This window comes from Podarcis gaigeae, assembly GCF_964106915.1.
Source record: "Podarcis gaigeae genome assembly, chromosome: 2".
NCBI classification, from domain to species: Eukaryota; Metazoa; Chordata; class Lepidosauria; order Squamata; family Lacertidae; genus Podarcis; species Podarcis gaigeae.
In genome coordinates, this window is record NC_139679.1 from 109,545,377 (window position 1) to 109,560,791 (window position 15,415).

The 15,415-nt window shown below is 46.4% G+C and overlaps 1 protein-coding gene and 1 long non-coding RNA gene across 2 annotated transcripts in view; one reads left to right on the plus strand and one right to left on the minus strand.

Annotated features, from left to right (window-relative positions):
- The window catches only part of LOC310838256, a 49,995-nt gene that overhangs the window by 17,063 nt on the left and 17,517 nt on the right, over positions 1–15,415 (plus strand). The window contains exon 3 of the long non-coding RNA XR_014560858.1: positions 15,157–15,319. This is a non-coding gene — a long non-coding RNA (uncharacterized lncRNA). The remainder of the gene's footprint in view (positions 1–15,156; positions 15,320–15,415) is intronic.
- Positions 66–13,488, minus strand: LOC310838082 (uncharacterized protein). Its single transcript, XM_083725478.1, has 3 exons — positions 13,324–13,488; positions 970–1,110; positions 66–248 (listed from the first exon to the last, which is right to left on the minus strand). The coding sequence occupies exons 1-3, from the start codon at positions 13,388–13,390 to the stop codon at positions 115–117; spliced, it is 342 nt and encodes a 113-aa protein (XP_083581604.1). The 5' UTR covers positions 13,391–13,488; the 3' UTR covers positions 66–114.

Here is a 15,415-nt window from a genome sequence, read left to right on the forward strand (position 1 = left end):
GGCACACACAGAGGCCACTCACATAGAAATCCCCACACAGCAACCTAACTCAAATTGCACAGCCATTTGTTCACATAGGAGTTCTTTTAATACAGCATCCTTCTTAAACGACATTCAAAGGCAGTGGTCTCTGTCGTTACAGCAGTCGAGTTCGTGCACTTCCGGTACGTCATCGTAGACTTTTCGAGTTTTGCAGTCGCTGGTATAGAAGCCACATTTTTTGTAGTAGCGCAACACACGTCCAGTTTCTGAAGGGAAAAGAAAGAAAAGAATCTGGGTTACTGTTAGTAACTGGTGAAAGATGCTTGATGATAATGTCAGGATCCACCCTTGCTAGGTCCCCATCAGTGACAGCTGGGGAAACGGGGGTCTGTGCTGAAGGGCAGGTTTTTGCTACCACTGTTGCCTGGTATAGCACCCAACCCCCCTGCTTATCCACAAGAATGATTGGCAGCTCTTCCCTAGCATTAGGTGAAGCACTGCAATTGGGATGCCATTGGCCAGAGGGCCCAACCTTGCCCCTGACTTGAGATACCTCAGCCAGGTGGACTGCATCACATGGACTTATCCAGGATCCCATCTGTACCTTGACCTGCTAGAGTTTGACTGGAGAATCAAAAGTGAACTTAGAAACTTCATGTTTCTCTCACTGCCTGCAGGTATTGTTGCTTCAACGAATTTCCAGGGGAATACGTTCTGTCATGTTTCTGAAGGCTTGCAATCAGGTTTCGTATGGAGGCTGCATTAGGATAGCTTAGAGCTCCATTGGAAGGAGGTGCTTGAACAACGAGAGAAGGACCTCATTCCAATGGAAGCTCTAAGCTTCCATTGTACTACTTGTACTACTGAAGTTGCAAGATCCCCGGCCTCCTCTGCACCCAGTGATACTAGCCATGCCCCATCAGCCACTCATGGAAATGCACTGAAAATAAGGGGGACGGGGAGGGAAAGACAAGAAGGACCACTCACTTGAAGTGATTCTGTACAAGACGCAGGCTGCAGGGTCTCCTGTACGCGGATCATCAGGGCATTTCTCTTCATAAGGGGCAGCTTGTATACACGGCTGTCCTGGACCCTCTGAACTGCACAGGCTACAGATTAAGGCATTTGCTGTTAAAAGAAGAAAGGGAGGGAGGGAGGGAGGCACCTGCTGTAAGGCATGATTCTTTGTTTACATGTCTTTTTTTTAAAAAAATAATATTTATTACATTTAAACATTACAAAAAAGGAAAGAAAAAAAGAAGAGAAAAGAATATAATACAATACAATGTATAAACATTACACAACACAACATTAACACAACAAACCAAACCAAACAAAGAAAAAACAATTTAAAACACACATCATATCATTTCAATATCTTATCTTTCATTCACTTGTTCCAACGACCTCCTCACACCTCCCTTTTTGTATTCCACTTCTATTAATTGTTTCAGCAATTCCTTTCCATCTTCCTCTATTTTCTGTCATATAATTGTCTTAACATATTTTAACCTTATTTTCCCTTTAATACTCTAATAATCTATTTCCTTATAACATTTCTGCTAAAGCCATATGAATTCATTCCAACATTTTTCTAACACTCATTAATTTTACAATATTTCTATAAATAGTCTTTAAACTTTTCCAATCTTCTTCCACCATCTCTTCTCCCAGGTCTCGGATTCTGCCAGTCATTTCCGCCAATTCCATATAGTCCATCAACCTGGTAATCTTCTGTCCGATGCTCTTAACTCTTTTCCAAGTTCCTTCTGCAAGTCTTCTTTGTATTTATACATGCACTTTACTTTGTCTTCTACTGATCTTATTTTCATTTTCCTTCCTTTGAGGCTGAAGAGTAGATCTCGGGGAAGCTCCCACCTAGAAATGATTTTATTCCTTCTCAACAGGGCAACCAAATCTCCGTAGTTAAACCCAAAATCCAAAAGATATTTCGGGACGTCTTTCAAAATTTCCACTATTGACTGTTGTTCTTCTGGGTTCTTCTGGTAGTTCCAACAGTCTCTTATTTTGTTCTTCTCTTTTCCCCCTCCTCTTCCAAGTCTGAAGGCCCTCTCAATTTTAATCTCTTCTTGACCCAAGTCCAGGTCCCCAAAATCAGCAAATTCCTGCGTGATAAAATCCATCAAACTCTCCTTCTCCAGTTCAGGTAGGGCTCTAATCCTCAAAATCTGATTTTCTTTAAATTCAGTCGTAGAAGGCATCAACTCATTGCATCTGTAAGGCTGGGACTCTCTCTCTCTCCAACTGTGTTGCTTTAGGTTCAACGGCAACAACTTTCTCCCTAGCCTTCTCCACAGTTTGCCATGTCAAAGTAGGTTCCTGTATCAATTTCTGAATAGTTTCTGTATTGATGTTCACTTTTTGTCCCAAATTATCAATTTTGGTAGTTACCACATCCACCTTCTTGTTAAGCTGTTCCAGTGAGTTACTTATCTTAATGCGACCGCTAAGGCCTCTTCTGGGAAGATTCTGGAGCAGATCATTAAGCAAACAGTCTGTGAGCACCTAGAAAGGAATGCTGTGATCACCAATAGTCAGCATGGATTTCTGAAAAATAAGTCATGTCAGACTAACCTGATCTCGTTGTTTGACAGAATTACAAGCCTGGTAGATGAAGGGAACGCAGTGGATGTAGTCTACCTTGATTTCAGCAAGGCATTTGACAAGGTGCCCCATGATATTCTTGTAAAGAAGCTGGTAAAATGCGGACTTGACTATGCTACCACTCCGTGGATTTGTAACTGGCTGACTGACCGGACCCAAAGGGTGCTCATCAATGGTTCCTCTTCATCCTGGAGAAGAGTGACTAGTGGGGTGCCACAGGGTTCTGTCTTGGGCCCGGTCTTATTCAACATCTTTATCAACGACTTGGATGATGGACTCAAGGGCATCCTGATCAAATTTGCAGATGACACCTGTCAGGGACTCAAGAGTGGGAGCACAGGGAAGGGAGGAGATGGAGAGCGAGGGGGAGCAATCCGAGGGCAGCGTAGGAGAAGATGACAGTAGCCCAAGAGATTCCATGAGCCTCTCCAGCGAATCGGAAGATTCACAGAAGGGGGCGCCGGTGGTCAGGGCAAGGGGGGCCCCAAGGGGGACACTCCAGAAACAAGGGGCCAGCGGGGACTCCCAGAGCAGCAGTTGGAGATCAGGACCAGCTTCCCCACCAGAGCGTAGTGGGGGGGAGGAGTCCCAGGTATCAGGGCCAGCGTATTCACCACCAGGGAGAGAAGATGAGTCAGGGTTGACCACGCCTACATCGGAGAGTCAGGCAGCGGTGGGGAGGTCACGTCCAGCCAGCTTCCAGGAGGAAGGAAGCAGTGATAGAAGCAGTGTAACGGTCAGGAGGAGGATCACGGGGTTGGTGCGAGTGCCAAGTTCAAATGTACAGGAGCGCGGGACAGCAGAGAACGAGGATTGGGAACCAGGTCCTAAAGCCCGCAGGAGGCAGGGGGAGGAGTCAGGCGACTCAGCGTCAGAAGAGTCCAGAATGGTGAATGCCCCAGCGGGCAGGAGGACCCACAGGAGGAGAGAGGAGAGGAAGAGGTGGAGCAGGGCTAGGATCTTAAACTGGTGTCAGAGGGGAGGAGATTCAGACGGAGCTTCGCCGGTCTAGGGTTTAAGACGTAGAGCTGCGCGCTGCGGCTTTGAAATGGAAACTGAACTTCAATAAAGACTTTTGTACATAACGACAGCCTGGCGTTGGTCCTCTGTGAGCTGGAACCTAGGGGAAGCTCTGACAACACCAAACTGGGAGGGGTGGCTAACACCCCAGAGGACAGGATCACACTTCAAAACGACCTTGACAGATTAGAGAACTGGGCCAAAACAAACAAGATGAATTTTAACAGGGAGAAATGTAAAGTATTGCACTTGGGCAAAAAAAATGAGAGGCACAAATACAAGATGGGTGACACCTGGCTTGAGAGCAGTACATGTGAAAAGGATCTAGGAGTCTTGGTTGACCACAAACTTGACATGAGCCAACAGTGTGACGCGGCAGCTAAAAAAGCCAATGCAATTCTGGGCTGCATCAATAGGAGTATAGCATCTAGATCAAGGGAAGTAATAGTGCCACTGTATTCTGCTCTGGTCAGACCTCACCTGGAGTACTGTGTCCAGTTCTGGGCACCACAGTTCAAGAAGGACACTGACAAACTGGAACGTGTCCAGAGGAGGGCAACCAAAATGGTCAAAGGCCTGGAAATGATGCCTTATGAGGAACGGCTAAGGGAGCTGGGCATGTTTAGCCTGGAGAAGAGGAGGTTAAGGGGTGATATGATAGCCATGTTCAAATATATAAAAGGATGTCACATAGAGGAGGGAGAAAGGTTGTTTTCTGCTGCTCCAGAGAAGCGGACACGGATCAATGGTTCCAAACTACAAGAAAAAAGATTCCACCTAAACATTAGGAGGAACTTCCTGACAGTAAGAGCTGTTCGACAGTGGAATTTGCTGCCAAGGAGTGTGGTGGAGTCTCCTTCTTTGGAGGTCTTTAAGCAGAGGCTTGACAACCATATGTCAGGAGTACTCTGATGGTGTTTCCTGCTTGGCAGCGGGTTGGACTCGATGGCCCTTGTGGTCTCTTCCAACTCTATGATTCTATGATTCTATGATTCAACCATACACAATTCAATCTGCATTGGAAAATAAGATTAAAGAACTTGACCCCAAAAGATAGAGGTTTAACAGCATATAACTTAAAATATCACAAGAAAACAAGGAAGGAGAATCAGAATCAGAGCCAACTGATCCCAAACATTCAAATCAGGGTGTATGTAGAAGATAGCGGGGAAGAACACAGGGCCTGGGTTAGTATAATAATAATAATAATAATAATAATAATAATAATAATAATAATACCCCACCCATCTGGCTGGGTTTCCCCAGCCACTCTGGGCAGCTTACAGCATATATAAAACATAATTTGTCTGGTGAGAGGTGATTCTTATGGTATTGGGGTCTTGAGCAGCATAAGGCTTTATAGATCAAACATAGCACTTTCAATTACCGTATTTTTCGCCCTATAGGACTCACTTTTTCCCCTGCAAAAATGAAGGGGAAATGTGTGTGCGTCGTATGGGGCGAATGCAGGCTTCAGGAAGCTATCCGCAAGCCTTGGGAGCCCGCGGGAGTTCCCGCCAGGCTCCCACGGCTTGTGGAGAGCTGCCTGAATCCCGAAGCCTGGGCGCACTGAGCAGTCACGCCAGGCTTTGTGTAGCTCTGCGCAAACCGCGGGAGGGGTCCTACGGCTTGCGGAGAGCAGCCTGTTCTGGGGGCTGGGGTCGGGGGAAGCTCGGGCTTCCCCCGCCCCAGACCCGCACCTGGGGGGAAAATAATTTTTTTCTTTATCCCCCCCCCCAAACTAGGTGCGCCCTATGGGCCGGTGTGCCCTATGGGGCGAAAAATACGGTAGGCATGGAAATTAATTGGTAGCCAGTATAGTCAGGACAGGCCAGGCCAGGCCTTACATTGCTTAGACCAGAGCATGTGTCTTGAGCCAAGGCAGCTGAAAGGCCATGTAAATACCGGTGCAATTTTGCCTTTTGGCAACATAAACGATTCTCCATGGGGCCTAAGGCTATCATACCTGCCAATCATAATGCCTATATGGTATCTGGGGTAATCTCTCTCTCTCTGCATACCTGTTGCTGGAGATCGCAAGTGAGAGAGTGCAATTATGCCCCACTTGTGGGCTGCCCATGGGCAGGGAGTGAGCAGGAGGGTGGACTGCACAGGCCTTTGGCGTGATCCACCTGAGCTCAACTTGCATGTTTGTATAAGTGATTTAGATCTGCACTGCAACCCTATGCCTGTTTACTCAGAAATCAGTGGGGCTTAGTCACCCGCGTTGTGTAGGATTGCAGCTGGGTTGTGCGCAGTACCAGATCAGCTCTTACTGAGTATGGGTAAAATGAATCCAGTTCCATTTGAACAGTCTTCACTGGTGGCGCAATGAGTACAAGGGAAGCCGAACATTTTGTTTCTGGTCTATCGAATGGTCATCTCAGCTCTGTGTTTTGTAACCATTGAGCCTCATCACTGGATACTCTTCAAGGCACAAGGAAATTCTGTGCTTGGGTTGTGATGTAGTGTGTGTGTGTGTGTGAGAGAGAGAGAGAGTGTGTGTGTGTGTGTGTGTGTGTGTGTGTTTAAAAAGCCTACAAGATCCCATTCACTGCAGTCATTGCACATTGATTGCTCTGCTTTGTAGACCTAATGCTTGAAATGTGGGATGATAATAACAGAACAGAACACTTGGGGATGCCAGATAAGAAGATGGAATCTTGCAGCATGACTTTGATCCAGAACAGGCTGGTAATGTGTACACAGAGAAGGTGCACGCGTTAGATTTTATTTTGGGAGACGAATGTGGTAAATATAAATATAGAGCTATCGCTCAGATGGGATTCTTACCTGGGAGACAAATGAAAGGTAATGTTAGAAATATAATTGATTTAATTGAATATTTGGGTTCCAGGAAAGATAAACAAGCAGCTTTGATATTTATAGATGCTGAGAAGGCATTTGATAATGTGTCTTGGTATTTTATGAAAAGAAATTTAGAACTTATGGATATGGGTCCAATGTTTCTTAATGGTATTCAGGCTATTTACTCTGAACAATATGCTAAGTTTTATCTCTCTCTCTCTCTCCCCCCCCCCCACCCCACTTCAGGGATTTCATCTTTGGTACACTCCACCCCACTATTTTCCTATTCAGGACACTCCTTGACTCCCATGACCCCATTGGTGCATGGCTTTCTTTCTTTCTTTCTTTCTTTCTTTCTTTCTTTCTTTCTTTCTTAGCTATTTTTAAGGAAATTCGCCAGAAGCTACACTTCCAACACGGGTTGCCATGGGTCCTGATTTTCACGGACATTTCAGCAATTTCCACCCAGGCACTATTTCCAACAGCTGAATCCTGGCAATGTCCAGGAAATTCCAGACATACGGCTGAGGATATTTCACCCCTCCCATTGCAAGAATCTGCTGATGCTCCAGAGAGTAGGGGGCGGACTTTTGCTCGCTACTTATTCCGCTCTGGCCTTACTTCAAAGAGGGAGAGACTGAGTGTTACCTCTGTGTAGATAAGGTCACTGCAAAAGCAGCTGCAAAACTCAGTGCTGTCCAGCATCTCCATAAAGCTTTGTATATAGTTTCTATAGTACAGTAGCTGTAGAGAATAAAAGAAGATATTATTCAGTGCTGTCGTCCGAGTGATTTATGCTCTGCTGTACTCTGCTGTTTTCTGGAAGTGAGTTCGGTGCTCACAGCTCTGAGTTGTGAGTCCACAGCACTTAGACCTGTTCCTGTGCAGAAGGTGGTCTCTGGAAATGCTACCCCAGCTCGCCTGGCTCAGTCGGGGCTGAAGTGGTTGAGCCCAGTCGGTGGCACTGGCTCAAAGGCGAAGCTGACAATGGCAACCCCAATTTTTGTTGGGTCTATACACAAATGTAGGTTCAGATGTGCTCTTGTGAGTTGTATCTGAGGTGGTGCTAAGTAAATAAGTGTCCTGCCAGGGCAAGGACTTCCGCTTTTGCAATAAGGCTCCCTCCTATGTGACCATTGCATACGTTCTAGGGGTTCCCTCAGCCGTCTGGAACAAATTTGGGGGCAGCGCAGGGTTCACAGTCTCTCCTCTCTCTTTCTCTGAAGGAATAAATCTTTCCCTTGTTTCTGTTTGTTGATGTTGTATAGGAAAACCAGCATAAAGCGTTTGTATTGCAATAATAAAACTCTATATGCTTATGTGGTGTTGGTGGTGGAGGCAGTTGTTGTGGCAGCTCTTTACATGACACCAGGAAGAGGATGGCGCATTGCATAATAATAATTAATAAGAATAATTTATTCATACCTCGCCTATCTGGCTGGGTTTCTCCAGCCACTCTGGGCAGCTTCCAACGAAATATTAAAATACAATAACCTATTAAACATTAAAAGCTTTCCTAAACAGAGCTGCCTTCAGATGTCTTCTAAAAATCTGGTAGTTGTTTTTCTTTTTGACATCTGATCAGAGGGTGTTCCACAGGGCGGATGCCGCTACCAAGAAGGCCCTCTGTCTGGTTCCCTGTAACTTGGCTTCTCACAGCGAGGGAACCGCCAGAAGGCCCTCGATGCTGGACCTTAGTGTCCGGGCAGAACGATGGAGGTGGAGATGCTCCTTTAGGTATACCGGACCAAGGCCATTTAGGGCTTTAAAGGTTAGCATCAATACTTTGAATTGTGCTCGGAAACGCACAGGAGGCTGTTGCAAGCTGTCACCAGCATTGGGAAACACTGAAAGGGTGGGGAGCTGGCATAGATTAATCCCTTCATGGGAGAGCAGCACCTTGAATTTAGCTACCTGTGGCATTCAGATTGCTAAAAGTTAGGAGTATCCTGAAAATACAGGGGAAAACAAAGCACACTACAATATGGGCAGAGTGTGTTAGGGGAAACAGTTCAATGAATTGAGGGCAAGAAGTTTCCCAGAGCAATGAGGTTAGTGCTATGTCACTGTGAAGAGTGCCCCTTCCCCAAGGCGGTAATGAAGAGGGCTGTCAGCAGGGGTGGGGAGGCTCCAGCTGGGGGAACCCCCAGAGGAGGAAGGCTCAGAGCCGGGGATAGCTGTTGGGACACAGAAGTCAAAGCGAGAAGATTGGTGAGAGGAGGTGTCGGAAGCTAAAGGGGCAAAGACTCTCCTCCCTGAAAGAGAGGGGAGTGGTTGTGGGCGGGAGCCCGAACACTGCTCCTAGCAGGGGGCGTTGCCCCCTGCCTCCAACTCACCTGGCTGGCACTCATGCCCCCCCCCCCCGGTGGCCATCCAACCAGGTGCCATGGGGGGGTCGTGTCCAGCAGCCTTTATGCTGCAGTGCCAGCCTCTCTCCCCGGCCTCATTTCTCTTCGTTGTCCTGTGCGAGTCACCCACCCTCCACTCCCTTTGAGTTAGGGCTTAGGTCATTGGCCTTGCTATGGACCTTAGGTTGGTCGCCCCGGTTGCCCGGGGGGCCTGGTAGGAGTTTTTTCCATTTGGCATTAGGCTTCTTGGTTTTTTCGCCTACCTCGTAGCAATCGTCACAACCTTTTGTGGTATTGGTGGGTAGGTTAGGCATTGGAATAATGTGTTGTGGTGTGTTGAAGTGCTAGGTGTGGCCATCGCCTATGCCTTCAATTTCTAGGGGTATTCCGTTAAAGGAATCTGGCGGTCGTGTATTCCGTCCGAAGCCTGCTTGGCGGGAGGCCATGGCACGACCCTCGGTGACATCAGGGGTGAGCCTATAGTTGGATTAGCATCAACAGGTGATGAACCCCTGGTGAATAAACCCACTTGTTTCGTGATCCAATGCCTAAGCCAATACCTTTTCATTGCTGTAATCAATAAAGTTGTGGCCTTTTCTAGCCCATTAACCTTATATCGCATGTCCCTGTGTCTTCATTTCACATCGCGGGGTTCGGGTCCTCGAACCACAACAGGCTTTAGTGAGCAGGAAGAGCCTGTGACAGGGAGCAGTTCAGACTCCAAGGCTGAAGCAAAGGACGGCAGTGGTGATCAAGAGACTGCTGAAGAAGCCAGGGAGTCTTCTCCTCCAGCTGTGACAAGCTCCCCTCCTCCCTGGCCTCCAAGAATGCTGAAATGTGGCACAGAATTTTTAATTTTTAATTTTTAAAAAGCATGCCCGTCCACTTGCTTGCCAAGACCACTGAATGCCACTGGGCCCACACAGAGACCACTCACATAGACATCCCCACACAGCAACGTAACGCACAGCCCTTTGTTCACATCAGAGATCTTTTAATACAGCATCTTCCTTAGACTGCATTCAAAGGCAGTGGTCTCTGTCATTACAGCAGTGGAGCTCGTGCACTTGCTTTACAGTATGGTGGACCTTTCGAGTTTTGCAGCCCCTGGCATAGAAGCCGCATCGTTTGTAGTAGCGCAACACATGTTTAGTTACCACTGGGAAGAGAAAGAAAAGTATCTGGGTTACTGTTAGAATCTAGCGAAAGATGTGTGATGGTAATAGAAGGATCCGCTCATGGCAAGGTCCCCATCAGAGGCAGCTGGGGAAACGGGGGTCTGTGCTGAAAGGCAGGTTTTTGCTACCACTGTTCCCAGGTACAGCAACCAACACCCCCATTTATCCTCAAGAATGAATGGAAATTTCCCATGACATTAGGTGAAGCATTGCAATTGGGATGCCACTGGCCAGAGGGCCCAACCTGGCCCCTGACTTGAGATACCTCAGCCAGGTGGACTGTATCACATGGATCCTTTCTGTATCCAGGATCCTTTCTGTACCTTGGCATGCTAGAGTTTGACTGGAGAATTATAAGTAAACTTAGAAAACTCATGTTTTTCCTACTGCTTGCAGGTATTGTTGATTCAAAGGATTTCCAGGGGGATACATTTCATCATGTGACTGAGGGCTTGGAATCAGGTTTCGCATTAGCGTAGCTTAGAGCTTCCATTGGAACGAGGTGCTTCTCTCGTAGTTCTTGTTCTGCTGAAATTGCAAGATCCCCGACCTCCTCTGCACCCAGTCATACTAGCCATGCCCCACCACCCACCCATGGAAATGCACTGAAAATAAGGGGGAGGGAAAGGCAAGAAGGACCACTCACTTGAAGTGATTCTGTACAAGACGCAGGCTACAGGGTGTCCTGTATGTGGATCATCAGGGCATTTTTCTACATATGGGGCAACTGGTACACACGGCTGTCCTTCACCCTCTGAATCGCACACAGTACACATTAAGGCATTTGCTGTCAGTGGAAGAAGAAAGAAAGAAAGAAAGAAAGAAAGAAAGAAAGAGAAAATCATCTGTTGATCAGAAAGTTCTGGGACATGATCCATGAAGAAATAAAAAAGTTACTAAGAACTTCACATAGCAAAAGACCAGAAACATACTTTTTGGGAGTATTGAATAGTGATATTTCTAGAGAAAATACTACGTGACATCAGTGGCGAGAATCCTGGTGGCTAAGTACTGGAAGGGTAACCAGGTACCGACCAAAGAAGAATGGCTATGTAAATTATGTGAATATTTGGAACTGGCCAAATTGACAGATATAATAAGACTAAAGGCAATGAATACAGTCAAGAAGGAATGAAAGTGCTTGAATAATTATTTAGAAAGACAAGGTTCTAAAGTAAAAATTTGGCTGTGTCTAGAATGACCTCGTGAATGGAAAAGGGGAAACATACATATATACATATCAATATATTGAAAGTAATACTGAAATACAGATAAAATATAAAATGTGAAAGGAAGTGTTGTGAGAGTGATGGAAGTCTATTACTATTATTATTTTATAAAACAGTGTTTATTGTATTGAAATATGATAAAGGTAAAAGGTAAAGGTACCCCTGCCCGTACGGACCAGTCTTGCCAGACTCTGGGGTTGTGCGCCCATCTCACTCAAGAGGCCAGGGGCCAGCGCTGTCCGAAGACACTTCCGGGTCACGTGGCCAGCGTGACATCGCTGCTCTGGCGAGCCAGAGCTGCACACGGAAACGCCGTTTACCTTCCCGCTAGAAAGCGGTCCCTATTTATCTACTTGCACCCGAGGGTGCTTTCGAACTGCTAGGTTGGCAGGCGCTGGGACCGAGCAACGGGAGCGCACCCCGCTGCGGGGATTCGAACCGCCGACCTTTCGATTGGCAAGCCCTAGGCGCTGAGGCTTTTACCCACAGCGCCACCCGCGTCCCATTGAAATATGATACTTTTCTTTATTCTTTTATGGTCTACTTTTCTTTTTCCCCCTTTCCCCCTTTATTTTTTTCTTTTTCTTTATCATATTCTTTATGTATGGCTTGGTATTGATGTGTTAACTTCGCAATAAAAATTATAAAATAAAAATAAAAATGTTGAGATGCCCTGAGTCTAAAAAGGACATTGAGGGTGTTGGTTTCTGCTTCCTTCACTGTGCAGCGAAGTGCTTGTCACGGGACAATGTTTTGCATTCCACAGTCAGAGTACTGTTGGGTTTCCCACGGGAAAGGGAGACTGGATGTGACGAACACTGGTTTCCTGTTTTTCACAGTTCTCTCGGTGTTTCCGAGGAGAGGAGTTGCTTCTCTGCTCTCGCAGAGGCAAGATGCATGTTTGTAATCTCTCAGCATTGAAGTGTAAATAAAGTAAAGTAAAGTATGTGGCACGTACTGCTCATCATTCCGCTGTGCAGAAGAGTCTGCAAATTCAACAGAAGGTGTAAATTGAGCCCCACGGAGTTCCGCAGAATGTGATTGGCTGCGTCTCAGGCTGCCTAGAACCAGGAGGACCCTCCCCTCTGCCACATCCCCATAACAGGCATCTGAGGGTGCAGCCAGCTCCAGCATTGTAGAGACTTTGCAGAAAGGGTCCTCTAGTGAGTCTCCTGAGACTGGCAGGTACCAAGCAGCAGCTTAGAGTTGCCATATTTCAAAAAGTAAAAATCTAGACACTAAAGTTGTAGAGCTATTATTCTTATTATTATTAGTGAGGGTTGTTGAGCTGTTGGGACAAAATTGCAAAAAAAGAGAGAGAAGAATAATGATGTTTGTGAGCTATTTTTAAGGAAAATTGCCCAAAATGATAATGCTGACATGGGTTGCCATATGTCTAGATTTCCACTGACATTTTGGTGATTTCTGCTGGGACACTGCTTCCGACGTATGGCAACCCTACAACAGCCGGATGGGCAACATCAACAGATGTTAACACCAGAGAGTTTGCACCAGCCGGGGTGTGTGTGTGTGTGTGTGTGTGTGTGTGTGTGTGTGTGTGTCACTGCAGCTATGATAGGAGGAGCACTGCCTGCAGCTGCCATTGTAAGCTGTCCAGTTTATGCAAACAATTAAACATTTTTTCAAAAATAGTTGTTGAACTGCTTGGGGAGCGGAAAGGCTGCACTTATGACTACTGCAAACTACTTTGATTTTTAAAAATCAAATGTTTTAACAAGTGAATAAATAAAGATAAAATAACCCCCCTGCCCTGTGCAATAGAGCTTCATGCCCCTGAAAAACTTTCTGAAGCAGGGACCGTGCAGGGATTACAAGGACAGGAGACATAGCAGGATTGTGGAAATCATCTCTGCCAATACCCTGACCCAAGCATGGTGGGTGATGATGCCTGTATAGATCTGGCACTTAATAGCATCAAAGCCTTTCTCCAGGCTACGTTTGCATTATTTCCAAAGTTAGCCTTTCAATCATTATCCCGAAATAGGTGCCAGAGCTAAAAAGAGAAAGAAAATAGCTTACGGGTTCGCCAGTTCTTAGGAAGGTAGGTGGTGGACATACAGCACACTTGAATTGGTGGCCTACCATGTTTTTCCATTGGCAGGTGGGACTTACCTCCACAGCTGAGGCAGAGCAAAAGACAGACTCCAAGCAGCCAGACCTGAGCCAAGCATGGCTTCATGTTAGCAAGGAAAAAGCTCTGTCTGATTAGAAAGACTGTTTTCAAGAGTGATTGCTTGGAGACAGAGGACTAGGCTTCCTGGTAATAAGGAGGAGGGAGAGCTCAAATAATTCTCTCGGTCTGAGGCTCAATACTGTCATTATATAAGGCCAAGAGGGGCCTTTTTGGCTGCTCAACCCATTCTAATGGGCTTCAAGGTACAAGAGGGCTCTGGGCTGGCTCTGAAGAGCAGCAGAGATGTGGGTGGTGGTTCCTTGAGCCGTTAAGTGCATCGTGTCCTGATTGTTTAACAGATCCTAATGGGATGTGGGTTCAGCTGGATGCTCTACAGAATGTTCCATACCTCAGTGGTCCTCTGATACTATCTTTTGTGGCAGCATGCCCATTCCTTTCAATGTGTTCTCTGCCCAGCTCCACATTTCCTGGTTGACTGAGCCACGCAAACCAAAACAGGAGCATGGTGCACCAGGGTAGGCAAGTTCAGTAGCTGATTTGGCTCTGAGGCCCAGAACATACAGCTTTTAATTTTAACAATCCTAAGTGCTTGTGATACCCCAGTAAAAAGGTAAAGGACCCCTGGATGGTAAAGTCCAGTCGAAGGCAACTATGGGATTAGGGTTAGGGTTAGGGTTCAGACAAGTTCAGAAGCTGATTGGGCTCTGAGGCCCAGAACATACAACTTTTAATTTTAACAATGCTAAGTGCTTGTGATACCCCAGTAAAAAGGTAAAAGGTAAAGGACCCATGGACGGATAAGTCCAGTCAAAGACAACTATGGGGTTGAGGCACCCATCTCACTTTCAGGCCAAGGGAGCCGGCGTTTGAGCACAGACAGCTTTCCGGGTCATGTGGCCAGTATGACTTAACCGCTTCTGGAGCAACAGAACAACATGACAAAAGCCAGAGCTCAGAGAAACACCATGTACCGTGGTACCTCATGTTACAGATGCTTCAGGTTACAGACACTTCAGGTTATGGACTCCGCTATCCCAGAAATAGTACCTTGGGTTAAGAAATTTGCTTCAGGATGAGAACAGAAATTGTGCGGTGGCAGCGCAATGGCAGCGGGAGGCCCCATTAGCTAAAGTGGTACCTCAGGTTAAGAACAGTTTCCGGAAAGAAATAAGTTCTTAACCCGAGGTACCAATGTACCTTCCCCCCACAGTGGTACCTATTTATCTGCTTGCATTGGTGAGCTTTCAAACTGCTAGGTTGGCAGGGGCTGGGACTGACCCAACTCGAGATTCTGAAATCTTGTACAGAATGTCCTAGAGCTCAGCTTCCAAATGATGCTGTCTTACATGGGAAGGAAGTGTATTCCTTTCAGTTAACAAGACTTTCATTATAGGAGGCTCAGAGGCACCTTCTTTCTTCCTCAGGGCACCTGTCCCTGCTAGGCTCAAAAGGCACAAGGAGCTTTTTAGGTGCATAATATACTGCTTCTTTGGACAAATCCAAATGGGCTGAAGCTGAGGAACCAGCCGGATGCAGTACAGAGTGTCCCAGACTTCAGCAACCCTCTTACATGTAGGGATTACTTGTTCACCACCAGGAAGCTTCAGCCAGGCCCATATGTGCTATTCACATGGTTGTTTCATAGTCCTAGGCCTCCCTGGTCCTCTGATGCTATCTTATGGGGAAGAATTGCAGTATGTGTTCCCCACCAGGAAGCTGCAGTCAGGCATACGTGATTGTTGCATCACATGGAACTTCAGCTGCGTTGGAACCAACAGACCTGGACCAAAGATCAGTTTTTACTTTAAAAGGTTTGGATACAGAAGGGAATATTTTACTCAAGGACCTAAAGGGCATATTTCACCAGCGCTACCGGGTGAATGGGCTGGGAGGTCACACAGCTACTGACCCTGCAGCCACTGAGTGGATTTCTGTGCGGTCCTTTCTGTACAGCCTCAGATGCTCCCAAGGGTGGTAAGTTGGACTAATTAAATGGAACCTTTTCCCCTCAAAAAGACTTCACCCAGAATCTTCAGTAAAAAGCCACTTTACAATGAATTGAAGAAATGA

Coding starts and splice junctions, on each gene's coding strand:
- LOC310838082 (XM_083725478.1), bottom strand. CDS start 13,390: ATGAAGCCATGCTTGGCTCAGGTCTGGCTGCTTGGAGTCTGTCTTTTG. Junction 1,111..13,323: donor GCTCTGCCTCAGCTGTGGAG/GTAAGTCCCACC, acceptor TTCTTTTAACAG/CAAATGCCTTAATCTGTAGC. Junction 249..969: donor CTTGTACAGAATCACTTCAA/GTGAGTGGTCCT, acceptor TTTTCCCTTCAG/AAACTGGACGTGTGTTGCGC.